The 24,877-nt window shown below is 55.2% G+C and overlaps 8 protein-coding genes across 8 annotated transcripts; 6 read left to right on the top strand and 2 right to left on the bottom strand.

The window, feature by feature from the left end:
- Positions 1-428: 428 nt before the first annotated feature.
- Positions 429-5,884, top strand: PG986_000491 (uncharacterized protein; the record flags this gene model as incomplete). Its single annotated transcript, XM_066836713.1, is given in 3 exon segments — positions 429-483; positions 578-2,416; positions 2,430-5,884. The coding sequence occupies 3 exon segments, from the start codon at positions 429-431 to the stop codon at positions 5,882-5,884; spliced, it is 5,349 nt and encodes a 1,782-aa protein (XP_066705606.1).
- Positions 5,885-7,217: 1,333 nt separating this feature from the next.
- On the top strand, positions 7,218-7,850 carry PG986_000490 (uncharacterized protein; the record flags this gene model as incomplete). Its single annotated transcript, XM_066836712.1, has 1 exon — positions 7,218-7,850. One exon carries the CDS (start codon positions 7,218-7,220, stop codon positions 7,848-7,850), a length of 633 nt encoding a protein of 210 aa, XP_066705605.1.
- A 630-nt stretch (positions 7,851-8,480) lies between these two features.
- On the bottom strand, positions 8,481-9,449 carry PG986_000489 (ankyrin repeat-containing domain protein; the record flags this gene model as incomplete). The annotated part of the gene is made up of 1 exon (XM_066836711.1): positions 8,481-9,449. One exon carries the CDS (start codon positions 9,447-9,449, stop codon positions 8,481-8,483), a length of 969 nt encoding a protein of 322 aa, XP_066705604.1.
- Positions 9,450-11,244: 1,795 nt separating this feature from the next.
- PG986_000488 (uncharacterized protein) lies at positions 11,245-11,979 on the top strand (the record flags this gene model as incomplete). Its single annotated transcript, XM_066836710.1, has 1 exon — positions 11,245-11,979. The coding sequence occupies one exon, from the start codon at positions 11,245-11,247 to the stop codon at positions 11,977-11,979; it is 735 nt and encodes a 244-aa protein (XP_066705603.1).
- Positions 11,980-12,469: 490 nt separating this feature from the next.
- Positions 12,470-18,342, top strand: PG986_000487 (C6 transcription factor; the record flags this gene model as incomplete). The annotated part of the gene is made up of 8 exons (XM_066836709.1): positions 12,470-13,256; positions 14,076-15,287; positions 15,986-16,522; positions 16,571-16,600; positions 16,802-16,814; positions 16,870-17,044; positions 17,111-17,244; positions 17,301-18,342. 8 exons carry the CDS (start codon positions 12,470-12,472, stop codon positions 18,340-18,342), a joined length of 3,930 nt encoding a protein of 1,309 aa, XP_066705602.1.
- Positions 18,343-18,816: 474 nt separating this feature from the next.
- On the top strand, positions 18,817-19,784 carry PG986_000486 (uncharacterized protein; the record flags this gene model as incomplete). The annotated part of the gene is given in 3 exon segments (XM_066836708.1): positions 18,817-19,471; positions 19,482-19,612; positions 19,707-19,784. The coding sequence occupies 3 exon segments, from the start codon at positions 18,817-18,819 to the stop codon at positions 19,782-19,784; spliced, it is 864 nt and encodes a 287-aa protein (XP_066705601.1).
- A 1,277-nt stretch (positions 19,785-21,061) lies between these two features.
- Positions 21,062-23,107, top strand: PG986_000485 (uncharacterized protein; the record flags this gene model as incomplete). Its single annotated transcript, XM_066836707.1, has 2 exons — positions 21,062-21,563; positions 21,636-23,107. 2 exons carry the CDS (start codon positions 21,062-21,064, stop codon positions 23,105-23,107), a joined length of 1,974 nt encoding a protein of 657 aa, XP_066705600.1.
- A 167-nt stretch (positions 23,108-23,274) lies between these two features.
- PG986_000484 (uncharacterized protein) lies at positions 23,275-24,859 on the bottom strand (the record flags this gene model as incomplete). Its single annotated transcript, XM_066836706.1, has 4 exons — positions 23,275-23,751; positions 23,838-23,850; positions 23,992-24,383; positions 24,707-24,859. The coding sequence occupies 4 exons, from the start codon at positions 24,857-24,859 to the stop codon at positions 23,275-23,277; spliced, it is 1,035 nt and encodes a 344-aa protein (XP_066705599.1).
- Between the last annotated feature and the right edge of the window lie 18 nt (positions 24,860-24,877).

Below are 24,877 nucleotides of genomic sequence, written 5' to 3'. Positions count from 1 at the left end.
TTTCCCCAGGTCTCGTCGTTCTCCGAGTCCCGTCTCGAAATAGCCCTTATACCCCCACAGCCGTCACCTTCTTCACCAAGCCCCGAGTTCAGATGACTTGGCGATGAGAGCAGCGGGCGCTTCAGCGACAAGCTAACGTCCAGCCAAACCCAACCCCGACAGCTACGGGCGAAACGCGACCACGACTCGGCCCCTCGGCCCCTCGATCCTCATTCCCTCGAAGCTTCCAATATCAGACTATCAGGCGCACTGCACTTCTCGATGCGACAATAGCATCTCCCACGAGCCCCAACCCAACTACCTCGTCATCGCACCCACCCTGAGCTCCACCAGCAGCCCCCCATCTGTGTCGGCGCTGGTAGTCGTGCTGGGTGACTGACTGACTCTCTGTGCGCGTGCTGGCCCAACACAGCCTCACATGCTCCATGATGATTTCCATGCAGCGATCCCTCTCTTCGCCAGTCTGCATCCATTCATCACCGCGTGAGTCGAGCTTAGGGATATTACACATCACCGTTCAACCTGTACCTTGGCGAAGGGAATGCCCATTTCTGACACCTGCCGATGTATGATTTAGCCGTGTCTCCAACCACCACCAGCAACAACCGGTCGCCCTCGCCTACCCCGTCGCCCGAGGCACGCCCAAATGTGTCGCGGCGGCGTCGCAACCGATCGAGGAGTCCCGCCCGGGAAGAGCCACTGCGAGAGACGGTGCTGACCTTACCGATGCGACGAAGCGCCGAACACGACAGACGTGGGTCTCCCCATCACTCGGAGGGCGCAAGTGCGTATAAGAAGCCCGTCGTAGCCGAGGCTTCCTCCCCAGCGCCCGTGGAGCCGGAAGAGAAGAACGACTACCTTCAACCCGCGGCTCCCATCCGGCCTGCCTTGAAGACCAAGTCCACGCCAACTTACAGCTATCCGCAGCCGCTTCTACCGGATGTATCCCTATATACAAATCCCCAGCTGAACTTGGATGGTGAGAGTACCACTCTGGAGGAACTAGCCCATCTGGTCCGCTTGTCCAAATACCAGGAGCGCAAGCGCGCAAATACCCGGATACGCCTACAACGAAGCCTGGTCTCGACTGCCCTTTCCGCGAGGCTGACACGATGCGGGGAGATCACCCAGAGGAATCTAGCCGACTCCTTCCGGAACGAGGACAAGAAGGCGTTCGCTAACCTATATGGCGCCATCCACGATGTCCGGAACAGCTGCGAAGACACTCGTCGCTTCGCGCTATTGGAACCCGACATGGAGAACCTGCAGTCCGCCCGCCTTTCCAGCGAGAGCTTAGAGGATCCCAGCAATACGCCGAACAACACTGATCCTGGTATGTCTGTGACACCGTTCCTGATGGATATATCGGCCTCTGCCAGGGAGGCCTTCCTGGATTTCTTTACCCAGCTGCGGACCAATCCTCACTACCTGGCCACGCGACTATGTTCTTTATCCAGTACCGAGCTCAAGGCTCTGACTACGTTTCACCAAGGATTGGAGCCCATAGAATCCGTCCTGCCTTTCAACAACCGTCCCAGTGGGCGAGGACATGCGCAGACATCCCACCGAGGCCTTGGATCCAGCCCCAGCGCAGTCGAACGCCTCCTATCCTTCCAGAGACATGACCCCCTGTCTGCTCTCATCCATACATGTTTTGCCAACTCAGCCGGACCGGATAGTGCCGAGGACAAGCGACGAACTGAGATCTGGGCCAACGCGTGTGCGCGTCTAATATCAGAAGCTAAGAACTCTGCTAGCGAGACCATACTGACTTCAGTTCTCAACGTTTGGTCCTCCATGCGGGACTGGTCCGGCCGGAGCAACTTGGAATGGTACCTGATGAAGATCCTCGAGGACGGCGCTTTCCTGCTCGACCGGGCAGAGGACTCCAATGGAACCAGGTTCAACATCTCGGAATGGACCCACAAGGACAACATTGCCGCTGACGAATTCTACGAGCGGGCCATTGACGAGTTGTTTGGGATCATTGACGATGAGGATGCCACCGGCATCCCCGAGGGCCTCCTTGAATTAGGTAATGAGATCCTGCGCCGATTGGACAGCAGGTTCGTTGAGAGCACTCGCAGATGGTTCGTATCCAAATGGCTCTTCTCTTCTTGGTTACTCGCCGTGGTCATCCACCCGGAGAGTTATGGCATGATGTCCGAGTACCATATCACAGAGTATGGAAGACAGAAGATTCTCAAGCAGGTAGCTCAGCGTGCCCAACAGCTGGTTTTGGACATGACCTGGAACAATCCACACAAGCCCGTCTCTACTCCACCAAAGATCAAGAGCCATGTGGAAAGCATCCTGGCCCGGTTCAAGCCATCCAGGGCTCAGAGGTTTGCCAGGCTACTGCCAGCTCGGTCCATCACTTCTCTCAGGGAGACGGCTGAGGTCCACCCCCTACTTGGTCATCAGCCCAGCTGATATCATTACCCTTGTCAATGCTCTCTTCCCCGAGCAGCGGCGGCCGCATTCCGCCCATTCCAGCATACGGTCTGGCGCACCTTCCATTTCCAATTTCTCTGCCATTTCCCAGCCCATTTCCATTGCTACTTCGCGGAGTAACTTTGATACTGCTTCAGTGTTGAGTATGAGTGCGTCCTCTGTCCTTAGCGAGGCCACAACGTCCAAGGAGCCACTTCTGGAAGATCAGCTTGGACATGGTCCACAACATCATTCACCGCCGCTCACTGATGCTGCCAGCCAAAAGCGCCTCAGCAACTACGAAGAAGACGGCTACCGTTTGCGGCTAGCAATGCACGAGATGGTCCAGATACTAGGACCCGAGGTCGTTTCGGGAGCCTGTCATCCTTGCGCAGAGAAATGGGCCGTGGTATTCATTTCGGCTGACGGACTCGGCCTGTCTTTGCAGATGACATATGATCCTGACGATGAGCCAGAGGAAGAGAACTCATCCACCACAAGTGAGACCGAGGATGAGGATCTCGATGAGCGGCCAGAGCTGGACAAGGACTACCACCAGCTGCGGGACTCTGTTCTGAAGCTAGTGGAGGAGTTCGAGATCCCACAGGGGCTCGAGGACGGAGGCACCAAGACAACATTCAGTAACCGCGCGTCTGGCCTCAAGAAGTACAAGTCCAGGAACAAGATCCTCACTCCAGAGTCATCGATGGCCAGCCGAAACCCCTATCGGAGGCGCGAACCTGACACCAGATCATCGAGCAGTACATTCAGTTCCCCCAGCCAGCCATCGAATAATGGTAAGGATCCGGCCGCAGTGGATGAGCCACAGACGCCGGTGCTTGTTACTATGCTCACGGCTGCTTCGTCGCAGTCCAGAATCCAGTCTGATTTTGTGTCGGCGCATCTGTACTGGAAGACTTTACAACAGCTGAATACCTTGGCATCACCTTCTCTGCGCAAGAACGGTTTCGCTACGCTGCTCAACATATTTTCCCGCGGACCACGGGACTCGATACGCAGGTCCGCCTCTGCCATTGAAGAGTATGATGCCTGGTTAGTCTGGCTCAAGCAAAGCCAGGAGCGTCATGAGGGTCTAATTGACTCGATGATGCAGCGCCTTCGGGCACTCCGTGACAAGATGTGGTACGTGACCGACGTACACAACTCGGCACCATACGAGCACACTCGCAACATCTGCAGTGCGTTGAAGATCATGGGTGTCCCACGAAGATGGGGCGCATTTCAACGTACCCGCGCTCAGCTCTCTCGCGGCCCTGCGGCCAACTTCCTATACCGAAATGAATCCCAGATGGTGGATCTTCTGGCTGCCAGCGAGGAACAAGGTGGTCCCAACAAGCTGAGTGATGATCAGGCCGAGAAGACGGCCAAGTGGCTCGAGGTGAATGGCATCGAGAACTTCTGTCCGGGTGAGGAACGCATACACAGATTCTGCTGCGAGGTTGACAGCTGCATCAGCAAACTTGTTGGCGAAAGCATTGAGACTGGTCCGGTATTGTGGTCAAGTGAGCTTTACACGCGCGATCGAAGATCTCTAGAAGGCTCGAAAGCGTCAGCGAGAGACAAGGAGAGCTACTGGAGCGGAGATGACTCCGCAAGCGTCATCAGTGATAGTCGCTACACATCCACCTCGAGTCGGCCAAACTCGATTGCTCGAGATCTGCGAGCCATGACGACGCACAACGTCAGCCAACTGTCTATCGACTCCAGGTACAGCTACTCGAGAGCCAGCGTTGCGATATCGGACGTTTTCGACTCGCAAGATTACTTCGGGATGGCCTCCCCGGTGCATGCCATTGATTCCAATGCCACGTTTTGGTCACCGTTTCAATCAACTATGCCGTCTTGCAGCTCCGTCACCTCTCGGGCCCAGTCTCCAACAACAAGCATCACGAATCTATCCAGTGCCTTCTCCTGCCCACCTCAACGCTTTTACCCATCTCAGCAATCCAATGGCCGCCCAGGTACTTCGGCGTCCAATGAGACGGTACATCTTCAGCGGCTTTCGGAGGAGAAACAGCGTTTCTTGGAAGAGCTGAAGCAGACATTGACTACTCTTCTGCTTTCTGAATTTGGAAACTATGCATTCTCCAGTGGCTCTGAGACCGACTCATGGTTCGGAGGGCTTGGCCAAGAGTGCATCGATCGACGGCAAGCACAATGCCTCGATCAGCTCGCTGCCAGGAAAGAGAGTTCCGGCAGAGGTACTCCAAAGCACAGGGTACTCGGAAAGAAAAAGAGCTTTGGCAATCTTCGTGGCGCAGGTGATCACGGTAGCGTCGATGGGGCCGGAGAAGGTTCCGAGACCGCCACTGTCCTCAGCAATGACAGTGCGACAACAGCCGAAACTACGCGGAGTCGAGGGTCAACCTCGACCACGAGGAACGAGACAGCCGACTTTCCGTTCAGCAAGGCATACAAGCGCTTGTTGGGGATGTTTTGCGTCCATCCCAACCCATACGTCAAACTTGACGCTCTTAACAAACTGAAACACTTGATCATAGCATCTCTGTCGACCAGCGGACGTCGGCCCAAGTGGGGTCTGCGAAGCAGCGCCATGGCCCACGAAGACGGGAACGTCGCCGGCAACTCCAAAATTATGGAACAAACTATTGACAATGTCCGAGACCGACGGTCGCAAACCATCACGGCGCCCGATTTTTCTCCTATGCAGCCAAGGTCTGGCATCAAGGACGATGCTCGCTCCGTCATCTCAATCAACCCCGCAAGCACCGATGCTATCGCCAATGTGCTTCAATCGCTCTTCCGGGATGCGAGCATCCGCCCGAAGACACTCTTCAGGGATCTCCAGTTCATTGCTGCTCTTGTCCCGGCCGATACCCTTGACAAGACCGACAAAGGGAAGGCCTTCTGGGACATGGGTCTTGCAGCGCTGGCGGTGAAGCAAGATGTGTGCCACACGATGGTTGAAGTTGCCGACGAGATTGTCAAACTGCATACACAAACCCAGCCGAGAAAGACATCAGTGAGCAGCGAGGGTTCGACCAACACTTCTCGCTCGGTAATGCCCTATTCTCTGGGGGATGCCGCCCGTATGTGGACCATCACAGCAAAGGAGGGAGACGCGACGGCGCAGAGAGAACTGGCCCTGTTCCACCTGACCAACCCCGAACTGGTCGAACGAGCAACCTTACCGCTCTCCAAGCCTCGGGAGGTCTTCAAGCAGACGGTTATGGAGAAGTTTGGCGCACGGTCCGGTGGTGGTTCCAGACACTTTGGTGAGAGGACCCGGGCTGGACTCGGTGGGAATGCGCCCTCTATGGGCATGAACGACGGCGGCAAGGATGGCGATGTGAGGAGCGACCCAGCCCTCATGTGCGTCGCTATCCACTGGATGGAAGCCGCCGAACAAGGCGGTGATGAATTGGCCAGGACCTTCCTGGGCCAGAACGAGATGATGGGCTTGGGATGAGCACAGTACCCTGCCCGTGTCTATGGGCGAAGGAGTAGGCGCACCTTTTTTCTTTTTGTCACCATTTTCTTTAGACATTATACCCCCTGGATATACCACATTTCAGTTAGCCTCCTGATATCACCCTGCTATGCATAGGCTTTCGCCCAATGGGTTTGGATACATGTTGTCGCTATGAGCTTTCGACTCTTTTCTTGGGAAAGACCAACTCATTATTCCTTTACGCGCTTCGCTGGTCGGCTTGCTTACTGACGGGATACATGTGGTCATGCTTCTCTTTTATTTTATTGGATAACCGTCCTTTTTATTACCCATCGTTGCTATCATCATCCAGTATAGCGGAGTTAGTTCGCATACCTGTCTGTCATGCATTTTCATGTGCCAATTACTTGGCGGGAACCATCTACGGATGGAAGGAAGGCTGTCTGAAATACCCTATTGCGTATCTGTGTTTTATTGTTATTTTTTCTCTCTCGAGTTCTTTGGCATCTTGTGCTTCGATCGACCCAGGGATGGAATACACCATTGTCCTGTCGTTGCTGGTGCCCTCGTCTTGGTGGGTCGTTGCTTGGTGATCCCATGGCCCGTCCGGATCGGTTATATAGATATTTGGACGTGTTTACGATGCATATGGCGGAAGATACGTGCACCACAGCGATTCAGCATATGGGATCTTAATACACCAACAACAATCAATGTTATTTAATATAATAACCTTGTTAAATATTAAAGTAGCTTGTCATGGTCCATCTTGACTTCTATGGAGTACCATATGGTCCATTTATCAGTTACTCTCAACAGCTCTTTCTCGTTCTCTTTCTGGTGAGTAGGCGTGGCTTGGCCCAAGTAGCTTCCAATCTTAACCGTAATGCGTTCGCGTGACCGGATCTTGGTTAGCTGGAGGGTGGTAGGACAGCACTGCCCATCCTACTCGGTGCTTTCCATTATTGCTTTTGACACCCGCCTGAATAGAGGTTGCATATACTCTGTCACGGATTATGCACGAGGAAATCTTTCCCATGTGGAGAGAACCGGTGCCGGGACGACGTGGCTCTCATCGTGGTGGCGCCTGATGGGGAAGAGAAAATTGTCCTAGGCCGAGACGAAAAGGGAAAAAGGACACGGAATTGCTGAAATTAGGCGGTGGCTGTGGATATGCGTTTATAAATAATATAAACGAGCGGCCCGGCCTGCCGCGGTATAGCTAGGGTCACCTAGGTCTAAACCTCGCCGGCTACAATTACCCATTAAAAGAATTCGTAATCGCCGCTATTTTTATTAAAACGTTATTACTTTGATAATATTCAATTACCCAGCACTATCCGAGCCTACAATGGGATGGACACTGCACCCGAGCAAGATGGGATATGACAGTGGACGTCCCAATACCTCCGACATTCGTCGTCAGCTGGCAGTCACTCGTGAAAAGAAAGAATTGGGCAGCCGAGGTGTCCTTGCCTTAGATCCAACCCAGGCCTTATCTGAAAGGATCTCCAACCTTCAGTCGGCTGGATTGTACGACATTATGCGCAGCGGTCAAACACTCGGCCTAGCACAAGACTCTGACTGGCAATCTGACAATAGTGTTACAAAGTCCCACAACGTCGCAGCCCACGACGTACATACGACCTTGTTCCAGGATATCTTGAACACTACGAACAACCCAGCCTACGCCGTCCAAGCACTTTCGACTACTCTCTATCAAATGCAATACTCCGGCGAGAGTTACAGATGGATTTATAGTCATTCCGCCTCTTACGTCATGGCTCAGGAAGTACCGATGCCAGTACAGAAGACCGGGCTTCTCACAGTTGTTGGTTGTCGCCACCCACACCATTCTGGTGGGCGCAGCCGTTTCAATGTTTCTCCTCCGCACCCGGGCAACCTTGTTGGGAAACGTATGGCAGAGCGTCGCGCAGGTGGTTTCGGACAGGACCACGGAGACTTTGTGGGGGGGATTCAATGACGGACAAGGAAGTTAAGGAGGCTCTATCAGGCACGGCATACGAACCGGATAACAGATCGACTGGTGTGATCCGGAGGATGCAGAACGGACGGAATGAATTCGGCTCACTGGCTAACTAGCCTAGAATTTGACTTTTCCCTTCAGATACTATACAATCATTGTCCGGGGGTCCAGGTCGATGGATTCCAACTACCGGTGAGACCCCTATTCTCACTAAATGTAGTTGAAGATCCTCGATACAATATTAGTACGTGGGACTTTGGGTATCCTCGAAGCAGACATATGTCGATGCCTTGATGGCATACTTCCTGAGTCCATCCATGATAATTCCATCCATCACAGCTGCAATGGCTTCCATTTGGTGCGTTTTCCACGGACGGGTTTCCTTTGCTCTTTTACCTGGACCTGGTCTGCTGAGGCCTCTCTTGCACCTTTGGGGTGTATATGTTGCTTATCGGCCACCCTCTGAGTAGCATTACTCCAAAATGATATAGAATTGGATGCTGAGCTCTGTGGTGGATTAACCGCCTGTTCCGAATCCAGTAAAGAAGTGAAAGACTCTGGGATGTTGTAATATGAAGACATGGAACCGTTCGGGTGTATGGTCTTTTCGGGAGACTCTCCAAAACTTCAGATCACATGTTCAGTTTTGGGCTCGGCCCACATTGTCGGCGTTTGTCTGTCGACAAGTTTGGGGCCTCCACGATCATTCTTACTGGATTTCGATCTTAACGGGTCTCTGATCTCGGTAGATGCTGTCAGAGGTCGTATTCGCGAGGGTTTGGGTTTATCCAAGACAAACATCTCTCGAACTGCGGGAAAGGGATGTGTCTCAGCTTTCTGTCGTGGAGCAGGGACTCTGGGGTTAATATCAGGATTGGCACCATGCTGGGCGAGGAGTCTCAGTGTTTCTACTACATCAGCTGTTCTCCCTGGTCCCATCTGACAAAGGGCTTCGTGCAGGTGTGTGTTGCCGTAAGAGTCAACAACGTTGACATCAGCACCACGGAGCAGTATTGCATTGACCATATCTGTGTAAGCAAAACGGCATGCGATGTGTAACGTTGTAACCCCTTGAGGGAACTTAACAACCGGGTTTGCTTCTGAAGAGCATGCCAATAAGATATCAGCAACTTCTCTGTTGGCCGGACATAATGCCCTATAAAGTGCAGTGTAACCGCCTGCGTTTTTATGGCGATGGTTTGCCCCGTTGTCAGGTAACAAACGAGCGCACATGGGGAAGCCACTTGCAGCCACAAGATGAAGACCGGGTTGACCACTGTGGTCGCACTGCATGGGCTTCCAACACTGGGGTCCGCCGATGTGTGCTCTGGTTGTTTGAGTCGGGAGAGCCACTGCTGCCCCATAATCCAGAAGTAGACGTAGTATAGAATAGACGTCAGATTCCGCAATGAAACGCTGGGACCCATGAACAATCGATGATAGAGGTCGTCTCATCAAAGCTACACGTAATGCGCCCAAGCCGAACGGGCTGACAGAATTGGGATCTCCCTTGGCGAGATGGTGTGCGGCGATTCTTGGCAAAGTGTTACTGCAGGCGATTCTCAATGCCGTATCTCGCTCCTTTTGCGAGCTCATGTTAACCCTTGCCAGGGCCAAACAAAGAGCAGGGAGATCAGGGCAATGGCCGATGTCCCCATCGACGTCGGCACCCAATTTAACAAGGAACGAAGCAGCATACAGTGCATCGCCAGTATTAGCCATATGCAGATAGCTTTTATTCCCACAGACCCATTGATAATCGACGCGCCGACGGGCTTGGAAACTGAGTATGCTTGGGCCGGTATTAGGTCTACTGATCTGTTAATTCCAAATAGACAATACCAATGAAAGAGTGAGACTCCTATACCCTGTGAGATCTAGATCATTCTTTCTGGTGGCGAGATACTGGACGATCTCGGAAGAATTCGTTTTGACGGCATGGCATGACAAAACAGCAGAACGCACCATTCGGGCTTGGATTTGCTGTTGACCTCGTTATCATAACATACATCGAACCAGTAGTCGACGAAGCGCCAGCGGAAGCCACGGTTTAGGAGGGTACTGGAGCGAAGGTCTCTCCAGTCCAGCCCCCGAGTATTTGCAACGTGAGCTCATTTGGTAGGCTTGAGAGTCGTGATTTCTGTGGATGGGACATCTCAGGTTTAGTTTGGCGCCTAGTAATCGCACCTCAAATCTCGAGCAAAGCCGAATGTTTTCGGATCTGGGTGTCAAGCAACAACTCTTTGCTCCTTAGCAAGGTAGGTAGGTGTGTGTGTGTGTGTGTGTCTAGGGTGGAATCAATTGCTGGGCACAAATGCAGGAATGCCACCGTAATTGCAAACGCACAGAAGCCAATCAACTCCGCGATGCAACGCAGCCAGATTGCTTCACGCCGCTGGATACATGTGTCCAGGTCATCGCTCCTATTTCTATGTTGTTGCGCCCATGACTGACACAGGGCGCTGATTGTCGTGCCATCTCCGCTGTGGGAGGCCCACCAAAAGGTTGGTCGTCCTCCCGGGCCGCCCCCGTAATTAGCCGCGCTCCACTGAAAATCCAGGCACCTTAGCACATCACGCCAGGTACCGCTAGGACTAGGCAAACGTCAACTGTCAATTGTCGCAGCTGCAACCAACCCAGTAACTACATTGAACCCAACTGTCGCGTACCTCTTTCTCGTCTCTTGCCAACCTCCACCCCGGCCTCTTCACTTTAGGGTTGGATCTTTCATAACTTGATTGTATCAATCATCATCTTACACTGTGCAACACCAGGATGCAGTCAGAGACCGAAATGGATGGGGTCTCCCTCGCAGAGCCGATGGGACAGGCCCCAGAGCAATCCCCTGAATACATCCAGTGTCTCCGAGGCTTGGTCCATTCCCAAGGCACCTTGAAGCAGAAGGGCTTCATCGTCGCCCAGCTCTCCGCCTCGGACCTAGAGAAGAGAAAGCGGTGCCAGCGGTGCTGTCGAGGTTTGTGAACCCACCCATGTTGCCAATGGGCTCTGTCGTCTCGGCTGCTGACCCACCGCAGCTTTGAACGCCGCGAAGGCCAAGCCAAGGAAGGCGGCAGATCACCAGCGACGGTCAAGTGCGTCCCCCGGCCGAAATGGCCCTGCCAGCGCTCCAGGTTATCGTGATAGAACCTCGATGCATGCCAAGACCGCATCGCGCTCCTTTGCAACAACTAGCCAGCAAGGCCAGGGAGATTGGAGCCTTCCTCTACTACCCCCACCGGATACTCCGGAAAGCAATGGCAACAGCAATGCCAAGCTCCAATGCAAGTATCACGACGGGCAAATGGATCGCAAGGTCTGTCAATACAATTCCTTTTACTCGCCTCAATTGCTGACTCAAACTTCTCAGACGAGGAAGTGGACATGCTGTAACATGCCCCTGTTCACCAAGCCCTGCAAAGCCATGGAGGACCACGACCCTCGACAGTACAAGCCCAACGAGCTGGAGTCGAATTGGCGGTTCCACCACACGCCGCCAAGCAAGTCAAAGTTGCCCGCCCGCGCCGCAGTTGTTTTCGACTGTGAGATGGGCGTCACCGAGGAAGGCGAGTCGGAGCTCATCCGCGTCTCCGTCGTCGACTATTTCACGTCCGCCGTCCTGCTGGACAGCCTCGTCTGGCCCGATGCCAAGATGAAGGATCTCAACACACCCTTCTCGGGCGTCTCGTGGAAGGCCTTGAATGACGCTCGTCGGAACAAGACATGTCTCTTTGGGCGAGAGAAAGCCCGGAAGGCCGTGTGGAGTCTGCTCGGCCCCGACACGGTTGTTATTGGTCATGGCGCGAACAACGACCTGAATATTCTGCGCTGGATTCACCCCAACATCGTGGATACACTCCTTGTGGAGCAGAGCCTCAGGGACCAAGAGAAGGAGTCTAGAGAAAAAGAGTCTAAGGAGAAGGATACCAAGGTGGAGGATCAGCAGGATGCAGAGGCCAAGCCTTCTGGGGGAGGCGGCGGAAGTATGTCCCTGAAGAAGCTCGCGCGGGAGCGACTTGATCGGACCATCCAAGTCAAGGGGAAAGGGCATGACAGCATCGAGGATTCCATTGCTACTCGGGACATTCTTCACTGGCATGTGTCCCGCATACTCCAGTCAGGATCTTGATGTCTGGACGGTTGCTGGAAACACTCCAGGGACAACTTACTCAATTGTAGATTTCGTATAATCAGTATAGACTAGGAGAAGGAAAGATATGTATTTGAGGTATGATCATCAGTCTCTCCTGAACTTCATGCGCACTTCCCATCTCATCTTCGATTTTCTTCTCTTCAGAAGTGCTCACAAGTCTATGTGTTCTCCGCCTGACCCACTCCATCGCCACGATGAGACGATCTCGCCCCTCTCTTTCAGGCATCAGCGGAATAAAAGAATAATCTACGGGCCCGAGCTCAACAGACATACGTTTCGCCAGGTTCGAATCCACAATCTCCTTCAACTACGTCTCTTCGATAACCTCGAGCCAACCGTCTATCGTGGTTATCCATCTATTTAAGCATACTCTTGATTCAAGGGCGATAAAGCCCAGTGGAACTTGGGAGCCCGATGCTACCAAACACGTCTCGAGCGATCGCAACCCGGCTGGCCACAAGATATCATGTCAAGAATACCCAAATCCATCCAGTCATGCCTCAAGCACTTGCGCCAGCGGGCTATGGAGAGTCGAGAGCTTCCGGATGCTTCCCCGGACAAGCGACCGCTCGCCATGTTTGGCTTCGAGCCGGCGCCCATGTACGTCTTCGGCACCGACATCAGGATGGTCCCCACCACATCCGCGGCCGGAACTTCCGGTAAGCTGACTCCTGATCTTGGCGGCGATGGCACCACTACTACCAGTCCCTTCTGCGCGCCCGTGGACGCCTATGCATGGAAACAGCAGTCGGACGAGGTACAAAAGAAGTGGAGGCTGGAGAAGGCCACCTTGGAGCCAGAGACCATCCGCAGCCCCGTCAAACGCTCGTGGAGTACCTACTGTGGCCCCGGGCACGCTATGGTCCTCGCGGTGCTGGATCTCGCGAAGCCGCCGTTCGAAAAGACCAGCGAGGATCAGCTGGCCGGAGCGCTCTGTCGCGCCTTGCATCAGGCTTTGGCGCCGGATCCCCAAATGCAGAGACAGCTCCGCCTGAAGGTCGATCGGGACCGCGGAGCATGGATCCAGCCCGCCAGCAAGAGCGTTGGCTCCCCCCCCTCTCATTCATCGCCTTCAAAGCCGCCGGTGCCGGCGAGCTTAATCGGCGACACAGCCGTCGACATCGACGAAGACAACCTAGCCACCCTCTACATGTCCCTCAACGTCCAGGGCCCCGTGACGGGCCCCGATCCCCACCTCAACCCCTGGGCGCGGCTCGCCAGCGTCCCTAGCATCGTGGCGCACCGCCGCCGCGGTTCGTGGAGGTGGAGGAGGTGTTTCCGGGGGATGAGGTGGGGATCGGGGATATTATTCCGATTCCTATACCGGGCGGAGGAGGTGGTGGTGGTGGTGGTGGCGATGTTGGGGGGGGGTTCGATATTGGTGGGATTGATATTTTTTGATCGTGCCGGGGATGGTGTCTCCCTCTTGGTAGGGAAAGATTTTATAACGAATCTCTTTCTGGTAGCTGCGTTCCTCTCTGTCTTAGGTAATAGTCATCCAGGCCTAAACCTGCTAGGTATAATTATTGCATGCCATTTAGTGCGCCGAGTCAAAGGACCGCCTATTTTATACTCCAGACTTCAGGAAATGCAAGCAGGGGTGTGAAACCTGTATGCGACCGAGATAATGATGGGAATCTTCCGGTATGGTATACACCAGCCGGCTTTCACTCAAGTGCTCGGAGTTGAACTGCCCTGATGTGATACTTGGATCCCGTTCTAGTAGAGAACTTCCTGGCTGGCTTTTGCGCTCCGTACCGCCCAGATGGCTCCTCCACGGGCTTAGGCAAAGGAGCTGTACAGAAAAGAACAGGAATCCTTAAGACAAAGCAAGCATTGACAAGATATATTAGATGCGAGCAGATGATTGCCGATAGCCCTTATAATTTCATAACTATAATCCTTGTAAGCCATATATATAAAAAAACAGGGCAGCAGAGTGGGACCCAACAGGCAACAGTGTGGAGTTTTACGTGTCAATTGAAACCCATTACCGCCTGTGCCAAGTAATGTGAAATAACTTTTAAGTCTCAACAAACGATTTTTCTGCCTTCTCACCATTACAATGACAGCGTGCAAAGCGCAATCATTCAGTCCCAGTATGGCATTCCTTTCAAACCTCCCTCGCGAGCTGTGCCTTCAAGTTTTCAGTCATCTCAAGTTCCACGACAAGGTCCGGTTGAGCGCGACGCGCAAAGAATATCGCGCCCATTTCGCCCCGGACATATTCGCGACTGTACGCTTCACAAACGATGATGCAGTTGCCACGTCGGCACTCACGGCAGTGAAGGCTTATGGATTACACACGACGCGCGTGGAGTTTACCGGTCATGCCGGCCCCAAGGACGAACTTACGACCCCAGCGTTGCCACCCGCCGCGTTGGAGCTTCTTGAGGGATGTCACACGCCCAACCTTCACGCTTTTCAGATTCAATTTAACTTTGACTTTGATGGCACCGACGAAAACTGGGACGACCATCCCGACGCCTCCATGGGTACCAGCATCTATGTGTTCGAAGCGATTGAGGATGAGGACTATGTCCGGGCAAAGGAGCACCAGTGGAAATGGCGGGCCCTCATGAACGAAACGTGGCGGGCCCTGTCGCTGAATGCCCGTGTAAAAGCCCTTACGGTTAAGGGATTCCTTCCCAAGTGGACCTCGGCCTTCCGCACCGAGGCCTTTCGCCAATTCCTCGCCCACCTTGATTCGGCAGTCCTCGGGATATGGGGCCTGGACAATTGCGCGGGCTGGAAGACCAATACAGTGGAGGGCTATGTCAACTTCCTCTCCCAGAGTCTTGACCATGTCTTCTTCCGTCATATGCCGAATCTAAAGCACTTAGAGATCCACGCGTCCGACCAGGACCCGCTCGGGCTTCAAGGTGTCCACCACATTCCGCTGGCGCTCAAGCCCGAGGATCTCCCTGCTCTACAGTCTCTGAAGCTTGCTAACTGCTACGTTGGGCCTGAGTTGGTATCATTTATTCGTGGTCATGCCCAGGTGCTAACGACTCTCGACATCAATGCCTGCGTCAGCGGAGGCGACGGCAAGAGCATGGCGCATAATTCTATATACTGGGCTCAGTTCTTCGACCAAGTATACAATATTAAACCGGCGATCAAAGAGCTAGTCGTCGGGAGTGCAAGAGTACCGCTTACTGAACAGGAGGAACTCGGCCATTCTTATGGTGATGGGGAAGACGAAACGGAGGAAGCCCAGGAAATCCGCCAGACGCTTCAGGCTGAACCGTGGCGGAAGCTGTTTTCGTACGGCTACATGGACAGTAAGTATGGGATGTTCTTTCGTGACATCCACGAGAACATGCAAGCGTTCTGGAGTGGCAGGGATCAGAGAGCATATGACCGTTTAATGGGTCTTGTAAGACAGAACAATGCGCAATCTAGTACTTATTAGAGGTGGTTCTCGATTGGGAAGTGCTTCTTGGTTAACAGGCCGGTAAGCTTTATATATAAATGATTATACGAGGTTATTTATAACAATATATTTATAATAGTCCGAGCTCTATCGATGTTACTTAGTCACTACTACGCTCGTGTGGCCAATCTACTAAGCCACCGCACCAGCCATATCTACCTTCTGACAATAGTAGAGTAGCCCCTGTACGCTTCACGGAATATGATTGGCTGCCTGGGGCCTATCTGGCTCGCCAATAAGGACTGAGGTGGTGGAACTTGTCCTGCCCCCTGCTCGGTCATGTTTCTTGGCGGCACACACAGATAGATAGGACTTGGGGAGGAAGGAGGGGTAAGCGGAAGGGGTCATATTGATGAAGCCTCTCAGAACCTCCCGTCTCTCTCTACTGCTGCTAAGATTACTGCCACCACTGCTCGTCAGGGGCTACGGATTGTTCCTTTTTCGCCATACATACTATCTATCACCCCTGCATCCCAAGAACGCTCCTACTCCAGCCAGCATGCATTGGAGAAATGTGGTCCGTTCGTAGCTGCCGCAACTGCTCAGTCCACCGCATCCCCTGCGACGGAAACAAGCCGGCCTGCACGTCATGCCAGCTCAGTGGCGCTGTAGCAGCGACAAGGTGTGCCGAGGAATATGGACCCGGCGGCGGCGGCCTTAGCAGTTGTGCCACTGTAACTAACGCGACACATCCTGCTTCTGGTGGTGCCGCTGCTGCTGCTGCTACTGCTGCTGGTCGCCGTAGTGGTGCGGCTGAGAAACGGCGGGACCATCGGTCGCTCGTGAAGCGGAGCAGTTTCACGGATACCGTACCCGACAGGGACGGGAACGCTACGGCCACCACCACCACCACCACCCACGACGGGCCCATGACTATGGACCCTGTGCCGTCGCAGTACAGGGAGACGCAATTAATCTTGGACGGTATTAACTACTGTACGCATGCACCCGCCCTTTCTATTCCCACCTTGCCCCCTTCCTTTTCGCGGTCCGGGCCCTTGGCCGCATCGCGGGGCCTAGAGTCCTACGCGTCAAAGGCTAACGGTTGGTTCATGCGGCTGTGGCTGCGAAGTCAACGAACGGGTCAGCGTTGATCTCATCTCGATAGCGACACACTTTAATCCCTACCAGCTTCTGATCCAGAGACTGGACAAGGTGCCTGTAAGTTCTGATTACATTCCTTTTTATCTTGGCCGAAGCTTGCCTGTGGTACTACCCCAGTTGGGCCTGCGTGTGGAGGGACAGGGTTGTTTGCATTCTTGCTGGCCGCCACACCTTGTCAGACAATGCAACCCACGCCGTGCCCATGGGCCCATTCTTGCCGCATCATGAAGCGGATACCGATTGGCGCGGGCGCTAAAGCTAATCTCGTCTCGTCCGTGTCAGCGCATCTATGTCAACCTGGTCGTCTGCACTGCGACGGTACATAGGGTCCTCTCGGAGGAACCGTACTATGTCCGCTCCTCGGCATTGGTCCGCCGCAACCGCGACTTGTACAACTTCAAGATCCAGGCGCTGCAGGAGGTCAACGAATGGTTGGGCCAGCCCGAGAAGCAGACCAGCGACTCCACGCTCATGTGCGTGATATGTCTCCTCCTATCTACGGTGCGCCCCCTTTTCGGATGTGGGCCTGATTGTGGTCTTGTCGACTTTACTGACCACATGGCATAGATGCAACAGTCCGCGTACACGGACTGGCGAGCCCACCTCGACGGCGCTAGGAGGATAATACAGATGCGAGGTGGGCTCAAAGCCATCATCACCGCAAACCCTTACTTTAAACCCCTGTTAGCACTATTCGTCGCGTATGTCTTGTCCTAAACTGCCGTTCCCTAAACTTCCAAGTCCTAATATAAAATAGAATAGATGTCATGGCCGCCACCACAACCCCGTCCACCCACCCCCAAGCAGCCAACGCCACCTCCATGGCCCTGCACCACTGGGAAGCCGACCCGGCCGTCTTCCAGTTCAACCTAGCCATCAGCTGCCCCTGCCCCGAAGAGCTGTTCCAGGCCCTGATCCTGATCAACTACCTGCGCTACACGACGGTCCGGCAAGAGCTCCAAGCGAAGCGGCAGCGGGGCACCTGCATGGTGCTGAGCAAGCTCAAGGCCTTCTCCGCGCCAGCCTGGGCCTCGCGCATGAGAAAGTTCCGCGGCTGGAAGTCCTCGGGCAACGGCGTCGACTTCGACGACGACGGTCGGGCCCGCCGCAAGTCGCCGGCGTCCGGCACCGAGTCTGACCCGGACGACGAGATGGAGGACGAGGATGAGGAGTCACCCAGCGAGGTGCCCAAGGCGGATCTCTGGCTCAATGTGGCCATTATATACCAGTCCGCCATCCTCCTATACGCGCTCCGCACACTCATCATCGACGTGCAGCAGCAAAAGCGCCAAGACGCCGAAGAGGGGAAAGAAAACGGAAAAGGGGGAAGCGTAACGGAAGAGCCAGAGTCAGCCGAAGACCTAAGCTACCTCGACCGCGAATTCCCCGGCATCGACGTCGCCGCCCTCCGGCTCGAGACGCGCCAGGCGCTCATCGACACGCTGACGCCCATCTTCGCGGACGTGACGTGGGCCTCCAACGTGGCCAAGCTCATCTTCTTCCCCATGTTCGTGTGCGGGATGGAGACGGGACCGCAGGAGCACGAGCTGCAGGCCTTCGTCGCCGGCGGCCTCGAGCGCGTCGGGCGCACGTACGGGACCCTCGGCCCCATCGCGGCCGCCGAGGAGCTGCGCGAGAAGTGGGCGGCGGACGCGGCGGCGCCGGGGGCGGGCCGGTTACGTGGGATGGGTGGTTTCAGCGGAGGCCGGAGTTTATTTTTGGGTTTTGAGATGGGAGTAATGGCGATGGGGATGTGGATGGTTGCTGGGGGTTTGGCATTGGTGGATTGTCTGTGTTAAGGAACATGGTTATCATAGTACTTACCCCTGATATGGAAACGTTTGCAGCCAAGTTGGTGAATCTGGAGGGGGATAAAATCGGCGTTGTTGCGACTACGGACTATAAACCTTCCTAACTAATACACATGGATTCATCGTATATTCAACTGCGGCATAAGGAGCTGGATCGGCATGAATTATCTCGGCACGGAGCTCAGTTTGATCTCCCATGTACCGCGTTAGTGGAAACTCAGCGCCGGGAGTATATTCAACGGTCAACTACTCCACGTCCAGAGGACGCTAAAGGACCGGTTATCCAACGTTGGGGACTTAGTTGCTCGACTGCTTATTCATAAATCAATACCCTATGCCGAGTAGGTTTGAGCAAATATGACGCTCACAATCCATCTCCTGGAATTCCCGGAACTTGCATGCTGAAAACATCTCGTAACTCCTTTCACAAGATGAACCCATACCATACGTATCCATCATACCATGGCCGCCGCCTTCGGAGGAAGACCACCACGCCCCTCCCGACGCCAATATCACTTCCCACCTAGCATCATCTCGTCCATCTACAAGGCGTACCTGGCCCGCTACCCCGGCGACACGCGCTGCTCCTCCCGCTTCGCGCGCGTGAGCCGGGTCTGGGCCCACGAGGTCGAGAAGCGCACCTTCCGGCGCCTCGTCGTCGATGTCAGCGCCGTCAGCACCACTACCGCCCACCCGATGAACAACAGCAATGCCCATCATCGTGGCTCTCTATACATGGGAACGCCGTACAGTGGCCCGTGGGGCGAGGACAACCTGGCCAAGCTCGAGGCCTATGTCCGGGGTCCCCGGCGCGCGTTTCTTAGGGAGCTCGTGTTTATTCTGCCGGACCCGATGCGGGACGTCGATGCTTGCAATGCGGCGATGCGGCGGTTGTTCGATGTGCTGGGGGGCTGGGGCTTGCCGCAGCCGATGCAGCGGGCTTACGTCGATCTCGAGATTTTCATCACGGACGAGTATGCCGACTTGCACCACAACCGGCCCCTGGGCAGCGTCTTCGTGTTCAAGGCCGGGGACGGACGACACCAACAACCGTTCAGCCCGGCGGACGCGAGCCCTACCCGGAGCCTACGGCCCGGCCCGCTCCCCCTTCACCATGGTGTTTGTAGTGAAGGGCTTAGTCTTCGGCCGGGGGCGGCGCTACGTCCAGGCCGACGCGTGGCGGGCGCAGCTGTGTCCCTATCTGGCCGACAGCCTGCTGGGCGTCAACAACAGCACGTTCGTCGTCGGGGACAACATGGTAAGTAGCCTTCTGGGGGAGGAGCAACATCAACCCTCCCCTCTCCCTACTTTCATACTGTGGGAGAAAGCAACGTAACACTGGTATTCTCTAGACTTTGCTGCCGGTCAACGACTGGCTTCATGGTTGGTTCAGACGGATGGGGGTTGACTCTAGGTCGAAGGAGTGTTAGGGCGCAGGGGGGATGTTATTGTAAAATTACTGGAACTGGAGCAGTGGATAGAGTCGATACCAAGTATACAACTTTGGTTACGTTACGCATCCCTTTCGTTCGAATATGCTGTTTATGCCGGATATTGACAAATGTTCCGCGGTATAGCCAGCCAAGGATACCAGCTTGTGTTCACCGCATACCGCCTGACAACGGGATAACTTATGATGGATGGGATAGCGCTGAAGATCAAACAGTCGTCGACATTTCGAAGAACTGGCGAAGGGAGGCAGGCCAACAGCAATGGCAGTAAGTAAATCAGTACAAGGTCACCACAATACATCTCTGCTTCAAGTCCAACCCGTTCCCGTGGTTGAGTTGTTGATCCCACCCCTGGTTCCCGGTTCCATTCCAGAGAGAGGACCATGTCGATGTAACGTAACGCTCTGGGCCAAACCGACGAAATGAGGGCTCAGGTTTCACCAAGGAAATCCGACATATATCTGGTTTTGTGGTTCATCTCCAGATCATGAACCTACCAAAAGAAATCCAGAAAAAAGTAACCGAGATCTGGTAACCTAGTAATGGTCGGTCACATCAAACACCGCATTTGAATAAACCTGTTTTTGAACCACCTGCGGTCACTGCAACCTCAAGAAGCAACCAGTTCGTCCAGTGTGGTTGCTGTGCCGCCGCTGCCGCCAAGCAAGCTGCATGCAGCAAAGCAATATTGGGCTGGTGACCCGGGTTGGTGGTACCAAGCTGTCGGGTACGCGCCCCTTGGCTGCAGGTTCGACAAGCCCATCAACCCATTTATTTCCCCTCTCCGGGCCCCCGAAATAAAAATGTGATAATGCAACGCAGAGCGCCGGAGGAACACGCAGAAACAGAATGGTGATCGGCGCTCTCTGCAACCCATCTTCACAGTTTCCCGCGACATATGCAGGCGTTCGCATGTGTGCCTGATCTCAGTGCCATGGCCGTGTCTCTGCCCCCCTCATGTCTGCATGTGTGTGATCATTTCCCATTCCAACCGGAGTAGATCTCACCCACACCCTTTCTTGCAACCAGATTATGCGCCATTGTTCATGATCCTGATACTGACTAATGGGCTCATGACATGACGTGATGGTGGTGCTACGAGAGCCAAGAACAGGGTGATCATTGGAGCAAGCTCGAGTAACTGTGGCATTCCTGTTCTGATTGAGTCGGCCATTAATATCCCGTATTACCTTCGTAACTGTGAACCGTTACCCAAGTTACATTCAACCAAGTCGCTCCTTTCCCAACCCCCCAAGATGCGCATCCGGCACGCCCTCTCCCTCCTCCTATCCACCCTCACCACTCTCTCGCTCCCCGGCGCCCAAGCAGCCCCAATCCTCGACGACCTCCTCGGCGGCATCGGCGGCGGCCTCCTGAACCCCCTCGCGAGCGCGGTGAAATCCGTCCTGTCGGGCGAGGGCCTGGTCCAAGGCGTCCTCGGCGCCCTCGAGGGCGCGCTCGGCGTCGACCAGACCTACGACTACGTTGTCGTCGGCGGCGGCACTGCGGGCAACGCCATCGGCTACCGGCTCGCCGAGGCCGGCCACAGCGTCGCCGTCGTCGAGGCGGGGCTCTTCTACGAGATCGCCAAGCCCGTCTTGGGCACCACGCCCGGCGGCGACATCATCGGCATCGGCGCCAGCCCAATCGACTCGGTCCCCACCGTCGACTGGCAGTTCGTCACGGAGCCGCAGGCGGGTGCCAATGGCCGCCGCGTCCATTATGCCCGGGGCAAGTGTCTGGGGGCAGTTCCGGTAAGTGAGAAGGACGAAGATCCACAATGCTATCATGCAAGATGATGTGTTGACTGATGGATGTCCGGCACAACAGCCCTGAACTTCATGATCCACCAACGCGGCTCCAAGGGCTCCTACGACAAGTGGGCCGACGAAGTCGGCGACGACAGCTACCGGCTCGACGCGCTGACCCCCTACTTCCAGAAGAGCGTGACATTGACGCCGCCCAACACGGAGAAGCGCAGGGCCAACGCTTCGACGCAGTACGACCCGGACGCCTTCGCGACGCCGGGCGGGCCGGTCCAGGTCGGCTACACGAACTGGGTCTCGGTCTGGGCGACGTGGCTGGAGCGGGGCCTGCAGGCGGTCGGCATGGAACGCACGACGGGCTTCAGCAGCGGGAAGCTCCTGGGCTACCACTACTCGCAGTCTACGATCCGGGTCCGGGACCAGACGCGCAGCACTTCGGCCGAGTACATCTACCAGGCCAAGGCCAAGGTGATGGAGAAGCTCAAGATCTATACGCAGACCATGGCGAGCAAGATCCTGTTTGACGACGGCAGCAACAAGAAGAAGGCCACGGGCGCCCGCGTCAGTTCCCTCGGGATCAAGTACACCATCAACGCGCGCAAGGAGGTCATCCTCAGCGCCGGCACGTTCCAGTCGCCACAGCTGCTGATGGTGTCGGGCATTGGCCCCAAGGCGACGCTGGACGCCTTCGATATCGCCGTCATCGCGGACCTACCCGGCGTCGGCCAGAATATGTGGGACCACATCATGTTCGGCCCCGCGTACGAGGTGGCGTTCGACACCCTAGATCGCGTGCTGCACGACCCCGTGGTGCTGGCGCAGACCCTGGCCGAGTACGTCGCGACGCACTCGGGGCCGCTGACGTCCAACGTAGTCGAGTTCATCGGCTGGGAGAAGCTGCCCGCCAAGTACCGCGACACCTTCTCGCCCGAGTCGCTAGAGGCTCTGAAGCAGTTCCCCGACGACTGGCCCGAGGTCGAGCACATCTCGGGCAACGGCTTCATCGGCGACTTCGCCTTCCCGGCCCTGCAGCAGCCCCTCGACGGCAAACAGTACGCGACCAACCTGGGCGCCATGGTGGCGCCGCTCTCACGCGGCAACGTCACCCTGCGCAGCGCCAGCACGCGCGACCTGCCCCTCGTGAGCCCCAATTGGCTCACCGCCAAGGCGGACCAAGAGGTGGCCGTCGCGTGGTACCGCCGCATGCGCGAAGTCTGGGCCACTGACGAGCTCAAGTCGGTCCGGGTCGGGGCCGACACGGAGTACTGGCCCGGGCTGGACAAGAGCACGGACGCAGAGATCTTGGATGTGATCCGTGACAGCCTCATGACGGTCTGGCATGCGGCGGGGACCTGCAAGATGGGGCGGAGGGATGACGAGATGGCCGTCATCGATAACAAGGCGCGCGTATTTGGCGTTGAGAACCTACGGGTCGTTGATGCCAGTAGTTTCCCCCTCCTTCCACCCGGACACCCGCAGAGTACTGTATATGCCCTGGCGGAGAAGATTGCGGATGAGATCATAAAGAGCAGCTAGTCGCTCAGTGTGTTCAGCCCGCCTGTATTGGGTTTGAAGATTTCTTGCGGACGTTGGTGTGTGTGTATCAAAAGGTTCTTTCCGGTCATGTAAACCCGATTTTATGTATGATAGTGGTACTGTTAATTCGAACACGCCCTCATGATATGGGCTTGGAATTGAAGAGTTCATTTCGGCTGGTTGATGCCAACCCAACTATTGTGAGTTATGCCTTTCTCCAAGTCATTCATATCCTCGCGAGAGAAACGCCAAGTGCCGCTACTGAGGCGCGGGAGTGTGGGGGCGATAGAAGCTGGCCGCGCCGGCACTTCGTGGTACTCCAGCATCTCACCGGTGATACTAGGACGGTCACGATGGACGCCACGGTCTTGGTTCCGCAGGCTCGGCGCTGCGCTCGTCAACATACTGTCGAGAGGGGACCTTTTCGGCGAGAGCGAGGAGCTGGGCCGCAACACCGCAGAAGTAGGGCTGTACTTGTCCAGCGCCGCCGTTGGTGATATGGGGGAAGGCAGCGCAGCCACCACGTATGAGCCGTTAGTGGCACATACCGTCCTTGAGGAGAGCTTTTGGTACATGAGCCGAAATAGGGGCTTCAGTGTGGCGAGGCTACCCGCCGTAACGGACAGACCAATCTCGACGGCCGACTAGATCGCTACATCCGAGGTGTCAACTAATGCGCAATAGTCAGCGAGATGGTCTCAATTAGTAGATGGAACATTTTGAAGCTTACATAGGAAGTCTGGCTGTGTGAATTTGTCAAGGTAGGCGAACCGGACAGCAGGTCCTACACTTGCGCTGTTTCAGGAAGGATGTCGCGTCAGTCATTGGGTGCGGTGCGTAACAAGCCATAAAGGTACCTGGAAACCGAAATACATGGAACTTACACAAGACCCGAGCATATGAGAGCGCTGAGCCCGACCTTGGTCCTCAGGCTCATCTTGAGCTTCCACACAATCAAGAGCGGTAGGACGACGAGGGTCAAGTCAATGAGCAGGGTCGCGGCGCTGTAGGCGTAGGCGAGATCCCGCATGACGCGACCTTCGATGCAGGAGCTCCGGCCGGCGCCCTGTGGATCCTCCCAGAAAGCGTCAACGGGCGCGCACTGGAACATGGTGACGAGAATAAAGATCCCGCAGCCGACTGCCGTAAGGACTGTGATGGCCCAGACGATCCAGGTATGATACCGGTTGGCCGTAACACGCAGTATGAAGACGCCGATGGATATCTTGGAGAACATCATGGTAAGGCCATACCAGATGTAGCAGAACCACCAGAACTATGCGGAGAAACCCGTATTGTTAGTGCCGGTTGGGTATGTACGAGTTCGTATGGGAAGGGAGATAACAGCGGCCGGGAGGTTCTTGTTTACCTGTTTAGCTCGCGTCCGATTGACCGCCAGAAGAGCACCTTCGTGCCGACCAGTGCCATAATGGATACCGGCTATTGTGCATGCGCAGAATAGAGTGAAGAATACCTGACTCATGTTCCATGGTCAGCAGTGATCATCTTGGTCAACCCTGCATATGTGTCAAAGGTGCCAAATACCCCCTGCTAACAACTAAACGCTACCCCATGGCTCTGCCAAGTGCTCACACTCACATAAGCTATCAGCATAGTCCAGTCATCAACTCCAAAAGCCTTTACGACGCCGATTCGGGTATAACATCGCATGGCGTTAGCCGCCGTTGCGGTGATGAGAAAGATGATGACGACAGCCATAAGCTGCGGTCCACGGTTCTCGCTCGGGTCCATCCTGCTCGAGAATCATTC

Source organism: Apiospora aurea (genome assembly GCF_038362705.1).
Source record: "Apiospora aurea strain CBS 24483 chromosome Unknown utg000001l_segment0_segment0, whole genome shotgun sequence".
Classification (NCBI taxonomy): Eukaryota; Fungi; Ascomycota; class Sordariomycetes; order Amphisphaeriales; family Apiosporaceae; genus Apiospora; species Apiospora aurea.
The sequence above is the reverse complement of the archived record's forward strand: the minus strand, read 5'-3'. Positions and strand labels throughout refer to the sequence as shown.